This window comes from Seriola dumerili, unplaced genomic scaffold, assembly GCF_002260705.1.
Source record: "Seriola dumerili isolate Sdu_G_001 unplaced genomic scaffold, Sdu_1.0 BDQW01000153.1, whole genome shotgun sequence".
NCBI lineage: Eukaryota > Metazoa > Chordata > Actinopteri > Carangiformes > Carangidae > Seriola > Seriola dumerili.
The window spans coordinates 1,096,633-1,110,852 of record NW_019174408.1 but is presented as its reverse complement, the minus strand read 5'-3'; the positions used below and the strand labels follow the sequence as shown (position 1 = coordinate 1,110,852).

General features: G+C 40.8%; 3 protein-coding genes across 4 annotated transcripts in view; all 3 read right to left on the bottom strand.

Moving 5' to 3' along the window:
* ulk2 (unc-51 like autophagy activating kinase 2) overlaps positions 1-8,561 on the bottom strand; it is a 36,616-nt gene extending 28,055 nt beyond the window's left edge. The window contains exons 1-3 of one of the 2 annotated variants that reach the window (XM_022751345.1): positions 7,453-8,561; positions 3,207-3,299; positions 2,974-3,015 (exon numbers count right to left, since the gene is read on the bottom strand). In XM_022751345.1, coding sequence (XP_022607066.1) covers positions 2,974-3,015; positions 3,207-3,299; positions 7,453-7,542 — 225 coding nt within the window. In that variant the 5' untranslated portion in view covers positions 7,543-8,561. The remainder of the gene's footprint in view (positions 1-2,973; positions 3,016-3,206; positions 3,300-7,452) is intronic. The other variant, XM_022751346.1, reaches the window with a different exon arrangement.
* Positions 8,562-9,568: 1,007 nt separating this feature from the next.
* Positions 9,569-11,302, bottom strand: tmem97 (transmembrane protein 97). The gene is made up of 3 exons (XM_022751358.1): positions 11,017-11,302; positions 10,794-10,938; positions 9,569-10,088 (listed from the first exon to the last, which is right to left on the bottom strand). Exons 1-3 carry the CDS (start codon positions 11,128-11,130, stop codon positions 9,814-9,816), a joined length of 534 nt encoding a protein of 177 aa, XP_022607079.1. The 5' UTR covers positions 11,131-11,302; the 3' UTR covers positions 9,569-9,813.
* A 798-nt stretch (positions 11,303-12,100) lies between these two features.
* Positions 12,101-14,220, bottom strand: part of LOC111226297 (tyrosine kinase receptor Cad96Ca-like) — an 8,079-nt gene continuing 5,959 nt past the window's right edge. The window contains exons 10-13 of the mRNA XM_022751366.1: positions 14,018-14,129; positions 13,562-13,661; positions 13,076-13,175; positions 12,101-12,417 (exon numbers count right to left, since the gene is read on the bottom strand). Of these exons, the coding sequence (XP_022607087.1) occupies positions 12,304-12,417; positions 13,076-13,175; positions 13,562-13,661; positions 14,018-14,129 (426 nt within the window). The 3' untranslated portion in view covers positions 12,101-12,303. The remainder of the gene's footprint in view (positions 12,418-13,075; positions 13,176-13,561; positions 13,662-14,017; positions 14,130-14,220) is intronic.

The window sequence follows — 14,220 nt, the reverse complement described above, 5'->3', positions numbered from 1 at the left end:
ATTATCACACTTTAAATAGGTAACCCACTTTCTGCAGAGAGCGGCAAGGACATCTGCAGACTCATGGTATCAGGGTCTGAATGTCAGCTGTGTTGCAGGTGTCAATCATTCTACTCTTTTAAACATAAGCTTTTTAAAACACACTAGCTCGTTTTTAATGCACGTATTTTTTTTTGCTCAATAATTTAAACTGTACCAGTTGTTCCGAGCTCATTTTAATGCATGTTTATAGCAGCAGGCACGGCAAGTGTAATCTTCAGAAGCCCTGAAAGGCAAGGTAAATGTTTTTTGCCNACTTGCATCTCAGCGCTTGTTTTCACAGATGAATAAAGAAATGAGATAAAAAAAGGTCTTAAAGTGACAGTAACACGTAGATCTCTGCTTTCTTTAATCAAAACTAGAGGCTAGATGTGTCGAAACAGTTGCACCAACCAGCTCTGGTTACATTTCCTGTTCTGTTGGGTAAACCCAGTCATACAGCATGTGGTTCCAACAACAACAACAACAACAGCTGATGAGGCGTGGAAGAAGCCAACAGGAAGAAGTGATGATAAAGAGCAACAAGGGGAAAAAAAGAGAAAGGAAAAAGTGAGTTAAAAATACGACAGAAATAAGGAATGGAAACAATGACAAAGAGAGAAGGAGAAGTGTCGTGTTCAAGCTGGCTGGGATACAACACACCAGAATATTACTGACAGACACCACGGGAGGAAATGCACGCCATTACACTGGCTACCAACAGACAGATCAATACTGCAGGGCAGGAAGAGAGGGAGAGCCGGCTGGTCAGAAGCAGAGGCAGAAGACTGTGTTCCTGAAGCTCAGAGAACAGAGGTGACACTGAGAAAACAGAGCGTGAATGAAGAAACTGACTCCAGTATCTCAGTGTCCGCCTGGATCCACGACTCTGGTGCTTCATGGTCTGAGTTTGGGCAGCAGCTGCAAGTTTTGGCCTGCAGCGTTCAAAGTCTAATAAATATCATGTCAGCTAAAATATAATAATATCGCAGGTGTACTTTTATGCTTTAAAAAGGAACGGTTCACGGTTCTCCTGCAGAGTCAGATTAGACGATCACTGCAACATGGGAGTAACCTCCAGCAGCTGGTTAGCTTATCTTAGCTTAGCATACAGACTGGAAACACACACACACACACACACACACACACACACACACACACACACAGACTCTCATTATGACTTGCACCATCTTTGGTACAATCTCTAATGACACATATATATATATATATATATATATACACACACACACTATAAATACTCATAGACTTTCTTTTTTAAATAAAAACAAATGAACATGTTCTTTAAGGTTATTATTTTCTCTGTTTTCAAGAAACAAAAACAGCCGATTTAGTTGAATATGAAAATAAAGAGCCAGATGTATAAATCATTATTATACTGTGCGTTTCTTACAGTCTCGTCACTGAGGGAAGCTTCCCTGCCCGCTGAGTTATTATGACTGGGCTCCTCTGGCTGAGGTTATTACATCAGCAGGACTGAGTGGATGGAGGGATGAGGACATGGGTGGAGAAGTGGGAGGGTGGATGGACTGGTCAGAAGGGTCCTTGTGGGAGGACTGACGCAAACACAGGAAGTACCCACAACTACGTGGGAAGTGCTTCATCATCACTTCAACCGTTTCTACCTCACTGCCCATCCCTCCCTTTGTATCTCCTCAATGGAAGATGTAAGGAGCTCTTACAGCCAGTTCTGGACATTATAACAAACATCAGAGAAGAAGCTTTATAGATTCAGATCCAGTCATCGTTTTTTGTATGTTCACACGATGAGAAACATATTTAACAGGTCAACATGAATCTAATCATTTACCGCTGGCTGCATCTATTCAAAGAGTCTCTGTTCACCATAAAACTACAAACACTAACATCTGTTTCAGCTGCAAACCACGACATAAACGCAGCCTCTCACGACGCCCACCATCAGTCAGGAACAAGCAGCACATCTCTGTGTGCAGAAAACAACTAAACATCTCTAATGCCAGTAATGACAGGAAGCTCTGAAAAACACACAGCTTCATATTCTGCCTCCGGCGACGCGTGTTTGTTTCCAAAAACACATTTCTTTAAAAATCCACGAGGGTGTGAAGGAGGACGAGCCAGGAATATGTGATCTGAGACTGAGCTGAGTGGATACTGGTGCATCGTCCTGTATGTGTGACAGTGTACAGACAGTATGGCCTTTCAGACTCAGCACAATGCACTCTTATCTACTAGGTCATACTTCATACTTTCACCAGGCCTCAAACACAACGTGGTGTGTTTGAATGACGTAGTCTCGTAAAGTCTATTCTTAGAAATGAATGAAACTGCAGTTTTACATCCAGCTCTCCACAGCCTCAGTGTGCTTTTGATTTCGACAAATCACGCCACATGATCACTGACTGACCACTTATTACAAAGCAGTGTGGGTCATCAGTCACATGACCACATAGGAGCAGTGTCTTATAAACATTAAAGTATAAAAAAATATTCTAGAGACTCAATATCAGAACAGTAACAGAAGTATCTGCAGGAGTTTATGTACTGCTGATTGGACATTGGCATGAATAAGCAGGTGCTCAAGAGTTCCTAATAAAGTGCTCTTTGAGTGTATCACATTATATTATCATTAAACTTATTATAGACCACTTTGATGAAAATCAAGTATTTAATCTTGTTACCATCCATATCATGTTTCTTATATGATGAAAGAAATAATCAGTCAACACCACGACTGAGTGTTTCCAGCTTGAACCACAAATAAACGATGAAAGATGCTAACTACGCTAACCGTTCTGAAGAGATGCTGACTAGACTAACTTGATTTTTTTCTTCTTCTTCACTATTGATGTGTGAAAACCAAGTTAAATATGAATCAGAGCAGAGGATTTTTTACAGAGTTTAAAACATGTCTGGAGGAACTTTAAAGCAGAAAATTTAAAAAAAAAGAAAACTTACCTGGACGTCGTAAAGTGCCACAATGTTTTCATGCTGCAGCTCCTGAGTAAACACAGAAAAACAAGATTAGCAGGAGCTTTAAGTCTTCCTCAGCAGCTGACGGGATCACCTCCATTGATATCTCTGTCAGGGAGGTCGAGGCTCCACTGTCAGAGGTGCCGACTCACACAGGGTCAGTCATTCTTTAAGCACACACAGGAGATAAGTGAGAGGCAATTAAGTGTGGCGCTGACCTTCAGGATTTTGATTTCCTTGCCAAGAAGAATCTGGGACTTGGACAGGTTCTTCTTATTGATGCACTTGATGGCCACCTCCCAGTCGGTCTTCTGTGGAGCACAGAGCAGGACAAGGATTCAAATCCAGTACATGTGTTTCATTCTGTGATCCTTCACAAACAATATCAAACAGCATCTAATTCCAGTCTTTGGCACAGACATCAATCTGCTTCTTCTTATTTCCTACATTTACCAAACTGACATTCATCAGCCACTACAGGAAGTGCACCAACTAGCTGTCAATTAAAGGAGACCATCTAGTCTTGCAGACGCAGCTGGGTCCAGCTTTCCCTCAGGAAACTGTTGAGTCAAGGTGGTGAACCACCGGAGGTCTCATCCCGCCATTAGTGAACTTAACAGACAGCTTAACAGTTACATTTATTAAATATGAGCCATTAACAGAGGCGCAAACCAGGCAAATGTTTGGGGTCCCTGAAGGGGTAAAGGGCCCCGATGGCCCCTCATATTGGCACATTTTGCAATGGCAACTATAAAGCCCCTTAAACACCCCCATAAAGACACTGTACAGTGAACTGCTGCAGCCCTAAACCTCCCGAGGTGGGGCCCCTGATGAGGAGTGATGTAGCTAGTGTCTAACATAGACTGCATGTGAGGCGTTCAGGGAACATTGGTAACTTATATCATCTAACAGTCTGCATGTGAGACATTTAGGGAACATCCAGTTTGTGCTTTGTAAAATACCAGCTGTGCTCTTTTCCCCTGACGTTTAATGTTTTGTTTTACACAATTACTTTTCTGTAATTCTTATTTTACATGTGTTTTTTTTTCCTGACATGATGCATGTGGCATCCAATGGGTTTTCACCAGATTACCCAGCCCTTCTTTTTTAAAACAATGTGACATTTAAAAAAGACCAGAGCAGAATATATGTGAGTGTGTGTGTGTGTGTGTGTGTGTGTGTGTGTGTGTGTGTGTGTGTGTGTGTGTGTGTGTGTGTGTGTGTGTGTGTGTGTGTGTGTGTGTGTGTGTCCTAAAAGCCAAGCTCAATTGCCATAAGCTGCATTGTCAGCATCACTGTGTAAGAGATGGCTGGAAGGATGGAGGAAATTTTAGCTGTCCCAGTAACACTGGGTCTCTTGAGTTTCTTCTGCGCTGAATGACACGCTGAATGACGAGGCACTCGGATGACAGCAGCCAGCCTACTTACACTAAAAGCTAAGAGAGGAGGGGGTTGGGGCTGATATAATATTTCCAGATGAGCTCCTGGAGCGAGTATAAAAAGACTTCTGGAGCTCACGTGAGCTGGACGGCCCTCAGGACATGCAAACACCCGGCAGAAATAAACCCAGCAGAGTCCCAGACTGTTTCTGTGCCCTTGAGAAAAAACACACAGACTGTACTGTGGTCAAATGAAGTCAACATGGAGAGTGAGACAGGAAGGAAAGGAAGGAATTCTGTGTATAAAAAGAACCGCTTTCCAAATGGATCTAGGTTAATAGGAGATGTTCTTGCTCTGCGGGTGCGCTCCGCCTGGAGGCTGACACGGCTAACCGAGCTGTATCCATCCCCAGTTCACTGACAACCCGCTCAGCCGAGTGCGACTGAGCTGCTGAACACAGAAAAAGTTAATAAATAAAAAGTGACCCCGCTGGCCATCGTGCAACGCTGGGAGGTGAGAGGGAAGGAGGTGGCTCGGTGGAGCGCCACATGATTGAGGAGTTAAAGGGATTATTCGTGGGGTTGTGTGAGGTCGTCATGTATAGTCAGTGTGTTACCTGCAGTAGATTCAGTTTAGGAGTGAAGAAGTGTCTAAAACATGTTATTTTCTGCTGGCCCTGCCCACAGCAGCTCATCACTCTGCTAGTGTACCGGTGCTCCTGCCGTCTCTTATAACTGGCAGCGCACTGATCTGAATCTACTGCAGGTAATGTACCAACTATGCATGATTACCTCACACAACCCCACGTCAGATAACCCAAACTGTCCCTTTAAGCAGTGTGGAGTGAGGCAGGATCCTCTGCTCAGAGTCATTCTTCTGCACGCTCTCATTTTCCAGAATAAAGCGTGATCCCATTTATGAATCACAGCCGATTATAGAGGTGTGAGCAACACACAGAGAGATTAGTATCAGCAGCACTGCAGACTGACGCTGGAGCTGTTGTAACAGGACCGTGACACCAAAGGAGCATGAACATCATTATATATCAAATATCTTTTATCACATAAGAACCTGAAAAATGTTTGAATATGCTCGTCTAGAGACTTTGCATGTATGTGAACACATCAGAAAGAAATGATGAAGTTTAACTTTGGAGTAACGTGAATAACGTGAGCTCCAGTGGAAAGGTACCTGCTGTCAATATAAAGACGGAGGGAAGCAGGAAAAAAAAGCAGAGACCAACATTTTTGTTTTAGCTCAGTATTTGTCCTGATGTTGCTGTGGCTGTTTTCTGTCAGGGCTGTATTTACACTGCAAGCTATTTGTGTCGTAACAAAAGAGCGCAGCCTGAGTTCAGGCATATTAACAGCACTTCTGGCTGATACTGTTTGAGGTTACACTGGTTTAGGATTGGGTTTATATCAATATTATGTAACTTATGTTTTGTTTATTCTGTTTGTATTTTGTGAGTTCATAAAAAAAAAAAACCAAATCATATAATACTGACATGCTTCACAATCACAACCGCTCCTTTTCTCTGATTACATCACTGTAAACTGAACTATATTAATTGATGAATTGATAATGTATTTGGCAGATTGACCGACAGTGAAATTAAATGTCAGCTGCAGCTTCACTGTGCATCCTTTTACATTCCTGATGATTCACACTAGTGCTGCACAATTAAACGCCAGCACCATCAGTGTTGTGGTGCTGGAGACGCCTCGACCTGCAAATCATATTCTCCAGATGTAAAAGGGACAAAAATCACATAATCATTCTTACATTTCTTTCAGTAAAAAAGAAAATGAATAAAACTGAAATAATGACTCATGTTGCAAAATCTGCCAAAATAATTGCTATATGATTTATTTTTTCTGCATATCGTGCAGCCCTAATTCACACTGAACACATCTCACACACATGCTGTCCTGTGATGCAACTTGTGTCTGAGAGCTGTACATGTTTATGAAGAGTTGTAGAAATCTGTGAGGATGTAAACTAATTAAATTTTGACATAAAACCTACATTATTAATTACAATTCCAGAATTTACGTTCTTTTTGTTTGGCAGCGGTTATTAAATACTGAGAAACACGACTTTGAACACAAATAGCCGATTGTCCTGCCTCATCTCCACTGCATAACAACACGATATTACAGTGTAACCTGAGCCCAGATAGAAACATCCAACAACACGGCCCAGTGCAGGTGGCTCTAACCTTCCTGTGGATCCAAGGTGGAAATAATCCTATAAATAGGCTAAATGGCATCATGCAGATGATAGGACTTAAACAGTAAATACATTGATCACATGCCAGCTCTGTTTTAATACGACAGGGTGGCAGCATGTGAGTTAGTGGATGCTCAAGCTGTGCACGTGTGACCCGGAGTGATTGTTTGCAGGTTGTAGATTCATGTAGAGGCAGATAGAAGCTGCAGCAGGGAGGGGGGGTGCTGTAATGTGGCTTTCATTGAGGAGTTCAGGACCATCTGTCTCACACCAGCGGCAATGGGGGCAACATGATGTCATCTCCTGCATCTAAACAAACCCACCATCTTAGTGTCCTGTGACAGAAACACACCACGAGTCAAACGTAATGAATTAATTGAATTTCTGAGTTTTACACTAATGAACTAACAGGTTCCAGTGCTTCAGTCTGAATGGAGCGTGTGCAGCTCTTACATAAGGAGAGCTTGTGTCCTTAAAACAGCACAAAAAGGGGGAAAACGCTGCAGCCGATCCTCCCTCCTCCTCCTCCTGCCTCAGTACGTCAGCAAGTCATTCACTGCTGCCTGACTGCGTTTCATGAATGAACCAAACCACATATATATAAATACACTTCCACAAACAACATCAGGCAGGTGGAATGACACTGAAATCACCTGTTACAGCAGGACTGTGCATTACATCAGCCTGGATGGAGATGATTGGTCATAAAAACAGCTGTAAATATTACCAACACCACCACCCCCCAAAATAAGGTGACAGCCCACATATGGTGCTGCAGAACTGCATCCTGCACTGACCCAGATTTCCAAATGAAGATGGGGAATGAAGGAAGGGAAGAAGCTTTTTATTTACCTTCCTGTGTCTCCCTTTGAACACCACAGCAAATGCTCCATGACCAACCAGGTCTTTTCTGCTGTACTCGAAATCTCCCACCGTCTCCATCGTGGCGGGGCCGATGGTCCAGCTGGTGGATAAGCCTTGAATGTTGCTCTCCTCCGGGGCAAATTATCCACTCAGTCCTGGCGATGCTGCTTCTTTGCTAGCTGCGGGTTTATTTCATGACAAGCTGCCTTATTGCATAAATAAGAGATGCAGTCGGGACATGATGCATTCACGCGCACTCCAAGTGGGTTGGGATGTTTGTAATATCACACAGAGCGGACTGCTCTGAGCATGGCTAGCGACGATTCTGTGCTAAAGTGTTATCAGTGCCAGCTGTCAGTCTTTGACCCAGTTGGATAGCTGCAGTCCCGCTTTGCTCTGCTCTCCGAGGAGGCTCACTAACACACTGCGTGTCCCCCGGTCACCTAACCTGATGAGAGGGACAGTCTACATGATGCCAAGCCTGCTGGACATGACCATGCAAACAGTGGAGCTGGCTGCAGACACCGAGCTATCTGTTAGCCCGACTGTGACATAAACCTGTGGCTACACCTAGCGCCATAGCTGCTGCCCGGAGCAAGTCTCGTTAGCAAACATGCTAACAATAACATTAGCTAACAAAATACTGTTAGCCGGTTTGGTGACACTGAATGATTTAACCTGCGTGTGTCTGCAATATATAAGCTACAGCAACATATGAAGCTAGCTAACATCAGCGAGCGAGCTAGCCTCAATCTGAAGGATGCAGCAGATGTCAACACAGAGCTGTCGTAGATCTGAAGGCGTTTTAGTCCTTATTTGTCTTCATGTCCGAGTCCATGAGACACATCTGTCCTCCCGAAAAACACTGACGTTTCCCGCGGCGAGCGTTAATTTCAGCCGCGAGACATTTAAAGAACACTTTGTTGTTTCCTCCGTCAGGTCTGAAGTGACAGCTAACGTTAGCACCGGGAGCAGCTGCCGCCTTCCGTTAAACTGTCCTCCGCATTAAGACACTGTCCGTTAACCGGTTAATATAAACGGCAGAGTTTTTAAATCACTGTCCAGCTCTGTCGCATCAGAACACACAGCGTCCTCTGCTCCTGACGTTCACCTAAACAATACTGACAACTAGTGCCGTGCTCCTGCTTTATACGCTATCACTCCGCGGAGGCCAGCCTCAGTCTCTCCTTCCGCTGCAAGGGTTAGTCCGGCTAATGGAGCTTTGAGGACCGCTTGAGAAAACATTACATAATTATAAATATATAAATAAATAAATGCATTTTGGTAATGAAAAATGCTTTTTCAATATTTTTAAATTGATTTCTTTGTTATTTTTTTATTTTTACATTTATTCATTTTTTTATCTTATATTTATGAATGTATTCAATTATTTAGTTCTATATTTATTCATTTATGTATATATATATATATATACATATAAATATATGTATAATATATGTATATATATATGTACTTGTTATTTTTTTCTGTCCATCATATATGATAATATATAATAACCAGAATGTTTATGTAACAGTAATATGCATGTTTGGTCAAAGGTGTTTGACTCATGTGTGCACAGGAGTCTGAAAATGGAGGAACTGTTTTAGCTTGACTTTAGTTCAAATCATTAAATTGATCTAAATGAATTTGGAGTGTATTTGGATACACACTACATGAATGTATCCGAGGAACTCTTGAGTTGTATCATTTATATTTCATATATTTACAACTGTATTATTACTTTTTTAATCTTTTGGAACAAAGAGAATTAAAGTGAAACAGGAGGAAACGTCTGTCAACCTGCCCTGATGGTGTATTTCAATGTAGTTTTGATGTTGTGACATGATAAACATAAAACACAGGTCCTGATTCTGACAAAGAAATAACACAGTGTATGTCAGAACATTATTCAGGCTGTGAGTAGATAATGACTACACAGCATATATATATATATATATATATATATATAAAACATACAGGGGAGTGAGTTTATTGCTCAACTGTATTCTAAGGTGTGCACACTGTGTTTAGATATGACGCCCTCTGGTGGTGGAAAACATGACTAGCAGCAACAATGACAAAACCTTTACAAAGAGACACATTTATACCTTAACCTTTCTAAATGTTTTAATGTGACTTCCTGATAAAAAATACAACAAACCAGGGTTCACTTATTAAAAGTGTTCATTCTGGATGGTTTAACAGTGGTAATGTCTCCCCAACAATAATAGTGTTCTGCAGTAGGACTCACACTCACTTCAGATGTTTGTATCACATACAATCAGAAATGTAGAAAAATATCCTCTAAAATCAGAAAAAATGAAACAGGTGCAGTCTGGAGATGTCTCAGTTCTTCTTCTTGCTCTTGGCTGATGTTTGTCCAGATGTGGAGGTGGTGCTGTATGTGGAGGACAGCAGCATGGTGAGGAGCAGCAGCACAGGGACCAGCAGGTAGGGAGCGTATATGGAGACCAGCAGCCAGCGCTCCTGCAGGGTCTGGGGCCCGGGGTGAGGTTTCATAGGGAACTGGTGGAAGAGGATGTGGGCCAGGATCGGGACCAGCGTGGTGGCCACATGGGTGGAATAGATGATGGCAGGAGTCCTGATCCACTTACAGCCACCTGACAGTAAACACACTGAGAGATCAACACCTGCTACAGGCTGCAGGACACGTTGGAAAAAAGTAGTTCCAACAACAACACAATGATAACAGTGAAGTCTTTTCATTATCCAGAATAAGATGGGAAATATATATATTTTTAATTCTGTGGACTTGAAGTTTAATTCAACCAAACTCAATTTAATTTCAAAGAAAAGGGTTTAATAGGCATTCACAACTGGGTGAAATGAATAAAAATGTGTTCTAAATAAAATGTATTCTTTTTATTGCCTAAAAAAATGTCCCATACTGCAGCTTTAAATCCTCTATCCTCTACACCTGTTCTGAGTTTCTTATGTAATTACAGTAAAAATCCAGCAGGGGTCAGGTGAGAACTGTAGTTCGTAGTGGACAGAAATTAAGTCTAATTTAATGCGGGATCATTAACTGTTCAAGTGCATCAGAAATATATTTTCAGACCTTATTCAGGTCTCACTGTGGTTCAGCAAGACTTTGTCAGAGAACAGAGATCAGCTGCTAGCTCTGAATGTTTAACAGAAACTGTGAAAGAGAGAAAACATAAGTCTACTCTGTGAGGATATGGTATTTAATTAGATTAAGAAATAGATGCCGAATTCATTTATTGGTTGTATGAAATTATAACAATCTATTAATATTTACATGCACGTACTTCCTGTGTAACGCCAGGCAGTAACTGTTCACTGACCTTTTAGAAAAGCGTAAGCTGCGACGGGAAAGAAAGGCGTCTGAAACAGAGCCTCACACAGGATGAAGGACCTGAACCACTGAGGAGGATCCAGGACCATGGGGTCTTTGAACGCCTCACCGTACCACCGCAAGAGATCCCTCAGCTGCAGGAGACACAGATCAGACTGAGACACATGGAGGTTACACCGTCAGGAGGAGGCGGCTGCAGTGTGTTCACTCACCGGCTGTGGGTACACATGTCCGGGCAGCAGCGCCTGGAGGTCAATACACAACGTGATGGGGATGTGAGAGGCGAAGTAGAAGAAGAAGATGATCTCTAACACACGGAGACTCATGGTGTCGGAGTCACTCACTGTGAATGACAGGTAATCACAAACTGGGACCGAGTTCTCCGCTTCACTGTGGCGTAAAAACGCGTGTTCCCAGCGTGGAGCTCATTGGCTGACAGAGGGAGAAGGGGGCGTGTCCAGGAGCAGCACCACTCGGAGGAATTCACTGGAGGAGACCGCTCCCGGTGTTACGGCGACTTTTGTGTGCCTGCGCACATGCCCGTGACGGGGACGCGCGCAGCTGAAGCGGAAACTAGCAGACGCTGTAATGATTTTAAAGCTTGAAAATAATGCAATTTTTTTTAAATAAAAAAAAAAAAAAATTTCAAGTTATCTTAAAATCATTACACCGTCCAGTAGCTTCCGCTTTACTTGTGCGCGCTCCCGTGACAGGATGTACAGTGAACACGCTGCTGTTTGTTCTCCTCGAAAATATCAAAATTACTTGAATAAAATATTTTTCATAAACATGTGAAACTCCAAACTCTCACCCTTTTATTATTTTAATTTTTTTTTTATTTTAATTTTTTTTCCTCTCAGCGTTCATTACGGAAGAGGATTCCGTGAATTTTATTTTTATTTTATTTTATTTAAATTAGGGTCACATGAGGAAAAATAAATAAATAAATTTAGATTTCTAAAAAAAATTTAAATAAAATTAAATTAAAATAAAATTCACGGAATCCTCTTCCGTAGTTCATGTATTTGTATTTTCTACATAATCTCTATTATGCCCTATAATGTGCTGCCAATATTTATTTGGTTCACTGATATTTTGAGGAAAAATAATAATGAAAATCAATAATAAAACAAAAAACTGGAATTTAAAATATAACAGTAAATAATAAAATAATTATATTATTACCATATTATTAACATGTTTGGGGGGTTTTGTGCTGCTCTACATCATTGTAGTGAAAAAGTAGAATTTACACATTGCATATAAAAATTTATATTTTATTTGAGTTAGTAAAAATAGGATAAAAAACAAAGAAAAACCAAAGTTAAAAAATCACATGAAAGTATATTATTTTTATCATCCATAAAACATTATGCTGTTTTCCATTTGTATTTTTTTCTTCTGATCCTCTCACAGCTGCCATCTCTCAGACAGCACAAAACGTTGCGTGTATGTAAATGTACAGGGAACAGTTTGATCTGTTGCTGCAGTGGATTTGTTTAAATGGGATTTGTATCGTCCACGGTGATGCTGGCAGCTCGGAGACATTTGGCTTCATGATACTCGGTGTCTTCCTTCACCATAAGATGTGGATTCACAACGTCCACATAATCCTGCAGAGAAGAAGAAGACAGATTTTAATTCAACCACAGAAACAAAACATAACTACAATCTAGTGTTTGTCCAAAACTGTGATGTAACATGTTTGTTGTCTCTCAGTCTGTCCTCACTAACATCCACTCAGACACAGGAAGTCATGTGTCATATTGACATACGTGTTAACATTCAAACTTTAAATGTAAAAATAGAGAGATAGAATTTTTTTATTACCAAAATGTTTTTATGTTTATTATTTTTATTAAGGTAAAACAGTTTATTATTTGATATATATAAGTTCCACCTGTTCATATTAAACACTCACTGACATGATGTTTCTGTGTTTGTATGTATATTTATATATTTATATATTTATTTCTGTATTTCTAAATGTATTTATTTATGTGTTAATTAATTAATTAATTCATTTATTTATTTATTTATGCATTTATTTATTTTTACATGTATTTATTTATTTATTCATACATTTATTTATTTTATTTATTTATTAGTATTTATTAGTAGGCGGTCCTTCCTCAGTGTAAAGCTGAATTTGGTTAAAGCAGTGCAATCAAGGTCCGAGGTTTATTCTGACTCAATTAATGACATAATCCTTAAAATATCAAAAATCAATAATGTAAAGTATTGAAATTAGTTTATCCAGCTGTTTCTTACCGCGTCATTCTCCATGACGTCCTCCAACATCTGGATGATGTCTGTGAAGGAGGGCCTCAGGGTGTAGGGCTCCTGCCAACAGTCTCGCATGATGTGAAGTCTGAGGAGCAACAAACATATATAATATACAGCTGGGGACATGAAATAATCTGAACCTGTTTCAAAAGTTAGATTCATATTTTGAGGGATGTTTCATTGATTGATGATGATTAATGATTGATCAGTCTCTAATATCACAGAGGTTTCTGCCTCTGAGTGTTCAGATTTACAGTGAGGGAAACACTGCTGGAATATCACATTATGATAATAAAATATTATTTGTGCACAAAAATCCAAAGACGCAGCTGTTATTTATCACAATACAGCCCAGAGAGTGTTCAGCCAACTTAAGACAACGTGTCAAATTTAGCTTTTTGAAAAGTAAATGAAACAAAATCTAATAAATTATTATTATTCTTGAGTTTTAATTGAGATAGTTTTACTCACATCTCCGGTCTGCAGCCTTCAGGGTTCGTGTTTTTATGGCCGATACAGATGTGGTACACCACAGCCTCGGAGGTCTCCAGGTCTGGGTACGGCAAAGTTCCTGAAAATGTACATTTCAAAATAAAATACACTGACGCGACAGTTCACTTTTTTGCTGAGGCTCTTTATGACATTTATACTAACAAGTTTTAATTTAATTCTCTTAATCATTTCATAAGAATAAGCCTGTGTGTTCTGAGGCCATCATCATGTTTAGACTCCACCAAGACCAAGATCACTGATCTGGAGATGAGTTCCTCACTCCTACGTAAATACATAAGTAAATTATGAGGTAACATCTGTTGGTTCTGAGTGTGTGACAGGGATGATGAATAAAGACCAGAACCAGCCAGTCTGATCTTTACCTGACATCAGTCTCACACGTCACAGCTGCCGTTACCTGAGTGACCGACTCACCAAACATCTGCATCTCCCACAGCACGATGCCGAACGCCCACACGTCTCCCTTGAAGCTGTAGTAGTTGTTCTTGAAGTACTCAGGTGGATACCAGCGCAGAGGAACCCGCTGCTGCAGCAGGGAACGGAAAAACTGCTCCAGTCTGAGGCTTTACAAACTGACGAGCAGCTCGTTACAACCAGAACAACAACAACAACAACCA